Below are 6,733 nucleotides of genomic sequence, written 5' to 3'. Positions count from 1 at the left end.
AAACATTTTTATCTCTGTTTACTTAGTTTTTTCACTGTCTATAAATTGTATTTTGTATATGGTGGATCTACAATTTTTAACTTAATATAATAATAATTTAATTAATTGTATAGCTGAAACATTACAAACTAAATATCATAAACAAAATTTACTTTTTTATCTGCTGTCCAAAATATAAATTTTGGTAAAATTAATATTTTAGAAATCTATTTTTGATATCATCCAATGAAAGAAGCCGAGTATCGAAAATGACATCGTAAGTGGCACAGCCGACGCCTTAATCCATCCCCATAAGCTGAAAGAAAAGACAATTAATTTTGATAAAAGTATTCTTCGTTACGAAGGAGATGTATTTCTATATTTGAATTTAGATTTAGAACTTGTGAATAAATATTGATTCGGTACATACAATTAAATTAATTTTTTGTCAGCTTTTTATGTACTTGCAAAATCAATTAAAGTAAATTCTTTGGTAGTAGCTATATTGATGCTCCCAGTAAAGCTTGAACAGTCTTGTCTATTTAACATAACTTACTTATTGTTAAGCAAAACTGTTACGGAAAGAATCAAATAGAATTTCCAACTTAGAAAAATAATTAGGCCCAGTAAATGTTTTGTTTTTATTTTTATTAAACATTATAAATAAACTATTAGTACAGAAAACGCCAAAAAACCACCAATTTAAAGAAATACGTTTCTTTAAATTCCTTATAAACGAAATAGTTAAAAAACCGAAACGAAAGCTTTACAACAAACTGAAAGAAAAAAGATTTTATACCTTATAGTTAATATTACATCTATCTTAATTTTATGGAACCAAGCAAGCACATAGTTTTTTTTTTAAATAAAAACCTTTAAAATCACTTACTCGTATGGATCATCAGAAACGTAGAATGGATCGGTAGGTAACATGCCACAATTTGCTATAAACACGCGCTTCATTGGTCGATCATCAACATCCGTGGGTGTATGTTCTATGACATGAACGATATTTTGACCTTCAACGACCTGGATATTAACGAAAAGAGAATTTTAAAACATTCTTAAGGTATCACGGGTACAAGGCATTCGTAAAGTGTCACGAAAGTCGTAACTGTTTCTTAGGGTAGTCTCGTAGTAAATATGCGAATAGCGTGATACCTGAAGAAATAGATAAAGGAAACATACTTAGGTAAGTCTCGATTCTGAATCAAGCTACTTCGTCGGATGTGGTTGGTAAACTCAAAAGCAATGTCTGCACACCTAATGATACCGGCAAACATGCAAGAAAAAAATATTTCAGTGTATAAAAGATACTCCTCGCAGGATTCCATCTCTCTGACCTTTTCTCGAATTCTCTTTACACTGTAAATCATATCAGCATATCGATGCACTGTTTTAACCTATTCAAAGAAATATATTATACTAACTTTTCCAACAACTGTGTGTAAGCCGTCAAGCCAAGGTGTACCTTTAACGGTTATAATGAATTGACAACCGTTTGTATTTTTACCTAAAAGTAAAAAGATTATTATGTTTTTAAATCGCGCCGAAATGTTGCAGGAAAATGCATACATAAAAAATGCACAATTTCGCAATATTCGCAGATCAATTTGCCATTGTGTAATAAAAAAAACCTCTTACCTTTATTAGCCATAGATACAAAACCTGCATTGGTGTGTTGTGTATCTAGATTTTCATCATCAAACACTTCGCCGTAAATACTTATTGAACCGCTACCATCATCAGACACAACATCACCTCCTACAAAGTTTCAATTTCGTAATAGAAAAAGTAACATTCAAGTTTTAATTTTTATATTTTCATTCCATATTATAAAAGCAACACAAACGTTAATAACATACAGTAATCAATTATGGTTACCGTAACAAGGAATTCGGAAAAAGTAGTCTTCAGAATTGAATTTGGACATAGTGAGGCAAGGCATGTGTACAATGCACAGATTGTAAGTCTTAGTCATATATTATACGATTAGCTCAGTACTTAGTTTTTGCGTACGATTTTGGTTAAAAATAAAGCAAACAACCCTAGAGGTACTGCATATATATGTTATTAAGCTACTGTTATAACACAAAACTTAATAAAAACAAAAACTATACAATATCTTAGAATGTGGAATACCTTTAAGAAATTCTTACCTTGAATCATAAATCTTTTAATAATTCGATTAAAACTAGTGCCCTTGTACGATTTTCCTTTTATGCCTTTTGTTGCAAGAACTTTAAAGTTATTCACTGCTTTTGGCGCTAAATCTCCGAACAATCCAACGACGATTCTACCAATTGGTTTATCTTCATTTTCAATATCGAAAAATACTTGATCTGTAACTCTAAATTGACGTGCCTAAAAAGTTTCAAATAATAATTACACAAATATAACATTAGAACATATATTTGTAACAAATATATTTGTCATACATAGATAGTCACAAAAAAATTGAATAGGAAAATTTGGGAAATTGTAGAGCGGATATTCATCTTTATAAATTTTACGTGTTACAAACACGACTCTTGTATTTTCCCGAAGAAATGCTACTAGTTACCGATCGTATTAAAATTGGATTAAAGTGTGAATCACAACAAGTGCTAAGTAGGTATAAGTGAAAGCGGTATTATTCATTTCAATTTTTTTTTCATCATTCCATAAGTTACTTTTAAATGTCTGAGGTAGAATTCAATAATTGTGTGTAGTCTAGCATATCTATCGTCGACTCTATTGTCGAGTAGAAGTGATTACCTGCTTAGGGTCAGGAGCAGTGGCGTAACAATAGGGTGGCAGGGCTGGCAAATGCCACGGGCCCCCGACCCAAGAGGGCCCCTTCCCAAGGGGCCGCAATCTCAAAAATATAATCATGTATGCAGGTTTCCTTGCGTTTCCTTCACCGAAAAGCTAGCGAATAGATGATGAATGCATTGACATATTATGTTCTATGGATGAATGCCATATGCATTGGGCTAGCGTGGGGACTCCAAATTCCAAAAGCACAGAAGCCTCCTGGGTACCTCGCAGGCATCACGGAGCGACCTCACTGTTCCGAGGATTGTTGTTGCACGTTGTTTAGCCACTATCTCGCATCCCAAGACTGATTCCTCTGCGCTCTGCACAGGGCTGTCCGTCGCGCCTTGGAGAAAAAAATATTTGTTAAAGAGACAATGGCCCGTAATTGTGCCTATCATTGTTTTTGGATTGATTCTGTTTAAGTTAAGAAGTTGTTTTGTAAGTTGCGGGTTGACTACTGCCAGAGCCATTTTGGACTGTGTGCAATCCGCACCTTGCGACCATCGTTGATGTTGGAGTTCCGCAGATCTTTGGCGAATTCAGGTTCGCACCTGCGAGAAGGGCAAGGGAAGGAGCGGATACGGGCCAACAGGCATAATTTCCGAACCTCTCCTTGCAAGCTCGTTGGCAACATCATTGCCAAGAGATCCACTGTGTCCCTTAATCCACTGCAGGGTAACTCTGTTTGTCAGGGTTATTGCCTCTAGTGTATTGTGACATTCCAGTATCAATTTACTGTTTGTCTTTTTGCTTACTAACGACATCAGCACAGACGCAGCGTCGGATACGAAATTAATACGAAAGTTATTAATTCCTAACCGCTGCACGGCTCTGGCTGCTTCGGTTAGAGCGACACCCTCGCATTGAAAGATCGAGCTGTATGTGCCCAAGGGTAGGTGTGTGTTGATGTTGAGATCAAGAGAGAATATACCAGCGCCGGAGCCACACCCTGTTTTTGAGCCATCGGTACATATACGCAGCTCATTCAGGGTTGATCTACCACATTCCTCTTCTCTCATTTGCACACGGTATCTGCTATTGAGCATGTGTTGATTTGCGATCCTATTACATGGAGCGGCTATTAGAGGTTGGTACTCTATCGCCTTGTTAAGAATCGCTGTGTGTGCTGTGGTGATTTTTATCCCATAGATCCAATACTATAATCCTGACGGCATCCAGTGCCGCCTCCTGCTGGGCTAGGAGTACAACTTGCAGGGCTATCTCAGGGCGTCCAAGTTTCGTTATTGCCATTTGGAGTTCTGTTTTCGGCACCAAATCAGGTCAGGTAAGCTAGTATTGCCCTGATTACGGCAGTGTATAGCCATAAGGTAATCTTAGGCGATAAACCCCATTTAACACCTAGCATCATTTTGAATTGATAAAAGGCGATCGTTGCTTTGTTTAGTTTGAATTCTAGGTGTTTATTTCAAAGCAGATTCCTGTCCAGAATCACACCTAAGTACTTGATGTTTGCCTGTAGTTTTAGTTCAGTGTCGAAGAGTTTTGGTAGTCTGAATGGTCCAAGGACTCTTCCTTTAGTAAATAGGACCAGTTCTATTTTTGATGGGTTGACAGATAGCTCGTGCTGACTGCACCATCTCTCAATTACTCTAAAAGCCTTTCTCATGAGGTCACATAAGGTGCTTTCAAAGTTCGCCGATACTAGGATTGCTATGTCATCCGCATACCCCACAGTAGAGATTGACAGCGGTGAGTTTTATAATGAGCTCATTTACCACTAGAATCCACAAAAGCGGCGAAAGGACGCCAACTTGTGGGCAACCTCTACTGATAATACCTCGTGTAGTGGTGTTCACGGTAAACTGTAAAGCTCGTTGTTTTAACAGAAAGGGTCGATGGTACTCCACATGTCTCAAGTGCTCTGGTTCTGCTCGTGAAATTGGTTTTGTCAAAAGTGCCTTCGATGTCAATAAATGCACCTAGGGTTGACTGCTTTAGTTTCAGCCAATGCGAGATACAACGTTGTGGAGTGATGATTCTGTTGGTTTGCCAGAGCTGTAGGCATGTTCATTTGTATGGAGGAATTTCGATAAGGATACCCGACTACGTATCTCCAGGTCCCCCAACCTCTCTAGCGTTTTAAGAAGGAATGAGGTGAGACTAATGGGCCTGAAGGATTTCGCCTGGGTATAGTCATATCTTCCTGGTTTTGGGATAAATATTATTTTTACTTCCTTCCATTTCAGAGGTATATAGCGATGAGTTATGCAGGCTTGGAAAACTGAGACAAGATAGTCTAATATTAGATTCCCACTCCATCTTAGTAGACCAGGGAAAATGGCGTCCAAACCAGCCGCTTTGAATGGTAGGAAGAAGTTGATTGCCCATGTTACCTTTTCTTTCGTGATTATTTTGTCTGTTACATGGCAGTCCGAATAGACCTTGGCTCTGGTGATAGGACTCTGTAGGCAGGCATGATTTCACTCTGTTTGCCTGGTTGTTATTTTCAATACTAGTGCAGAAATGTCTCCAGCACTCCTACTTCCTAATACAGAGATATAAACTTTATCAACTTAAGCAATAAAATTTATTAACTTGAGATATAAACTTTATTAGATTGAGATATAAACTTTATCAACTTGAGATATAAACTTTAGTAACTTGAAGTGTTTCGTGGAACAATATAAAGTAAACGCCACTAACGCCACTAACGATGATTGAATTAAAACGAAATTAGACAAAATTTAGAATTGTGTGTTTTTTTAATTATCGAGGAATTTATATTGTATTGTGTATTATTTAAAAGTGTACTAGTAAACTATAGTGAAGGGGCAATACATGTTTTGTTTTTTTTTAACTTAGATAAAATCAAATCTACTATTTTGACTGATTTTGGTTACTACCTGCTCTTAAGGTATCAGATATTATTTTTTGTATACAACATAAGATTTTGTTATAGGATAATATGTAAAGAAATAATCTAAAGTAGAAAAAGCATAATACAGGGTAAATGAAGTTCAGTAGATGTGGTTATAAATTATAATATAGTTGGACAAATGAAATGACATATGAAATTTATGAACTTACATAAAAATATATCAAGTGTCGATTTATATTTCAATACCCAAATATCGGTATATCGTCCAACAAAGTATTCTTAAGAAATATCGATAAAACTCGTAAGAAGTATCACACCTAACAGTGTAATGTTTGACAGAATTAATAGTCATCTGTCATACATTGTTTGACTATTAGTTGATTACTTTGGAATAACAAATCCAACAGCAATTTTGCCTTTTTACTTGTTAGTGAAGATATCCCAATATTATCATCTTTGTAATTTTTATTTTAGTTATCTAATTTGAACGTTGTTGTGATAGCAGTTTCTTAAGTGCTGAGATAGAAGTTTTTTTTTTAAAATGACTGTAAACAATACTATTGCTCATCAGCGCTTAATTCTTAGTGGTGATCGCGAAAGGTATAAATTATTGTTTTATATTTTATTCATGTTGTGATATGAAATGTATTGATCATATATTTCTTGTAGATTTAAGGAATTACTACGAAAGAGGCTAATAGAATGTGGTTGGAGGGACCAAGTTCGAATGCTTTGTCGAGATGTAGTCAAAGAAAATGATACAAACAACATAACGTTTGATGCGCTGGTTTCAAGAGTTACACCTCGGGCTAGAGCAATTGTTCCAGACACCGTTAAAAAAGAGCTCTTACAAAAAATCAAAACACATTTACTTACTCAGAAAGATCAGTGAACAACTTAATTGTCATCATAACTACACCATTTCAGCTGTATTCACCATAGTGCTGTTGAAATACATTTACAGTTTGGATTCTGGTCTGGTTATTCTCAGAGAAACAAGTATTACTTAAAAATGATATAATTGAATAATTTCATAAGCCATTCACTGTAGCCTTTTATGGACTTGTATTTAATTTTAAGTTTATTTAAATAAAAATCACTTTCCAACCAACAGTA

General features: G+C 35.6%; 2 protein-coding genes across 2 annotated transcripts; one reads left to right on the top strand and one right to left on the bottom strand.

Annotated features, from left to right (window-relative positions):
* Positions 1–79: 79 nt before the first annotated feature.
* LOC123712578 (peptidyl-prolyl cis-trans isomerase, rhodopsin-specific isozyme-like) lies at positions 80–2,548 on the bottom strand. The gene is made up of 6 exons (XM_045665747.1): positions 2,418–2,548; positions 2,139–2,343; positions 1,624–1,743; positions 1,410–1,492; positions 869–1,008; positions 80–295 (listed from the first exon to the last, which is right to left on the bottom strand). The coding sequence occupies exons 1-6, from the start codon at positions 2,475–2,477 to the stop codon at positions 199–201; spliced, it is 705 nt and encodes a 234-aa protein (XP_045521703.1). The 5' UTR covers positions 2,478–2,548; the 3' UTR covers positions 80–198.
* A 3,437-nt stretch (positions 2,549–5,985) lies between these two features.
* Positions 5,986–6,728, top strand: LOC123712580 (enhancer of yellow 2 transcription factor-like). The gene is made up of 2 exons (XM_045665748.1): positions 5,986–6,217; positions 6,287–6,728. The coding sequence occupies exons 1-2, from the start codon at positions 6,159–6,161 to the stop codon at positions 6,507–6,509; spliced, it is 282 nt and encodes a 93-aa protein (XP_045521704.1). The 5' UTR covers positions 5,986–6,158; the 3' UTR covers positions 6,510–6,728.
* The last annotated feature ends 5 nt before the right edge of the window (positions 6,729–6,733 follow it).

The sequence above is a fragment of the Pieris brassicae genome, chromosome 7 (genome assembly GCF_905147105.1).
Source record: "Pieris brassicae chromosome 7, ilPieBrab1.1, whole genome shotgun sequence".
NCBI lineage: Eukaryota > Metazoa > Arthropoda > Insecta > Lepidoptera > Pieridae > Pieris > Pieris brassicae.
This window is presented reverse-complemented; position numbering and strand designations above follow the sequence as displayed.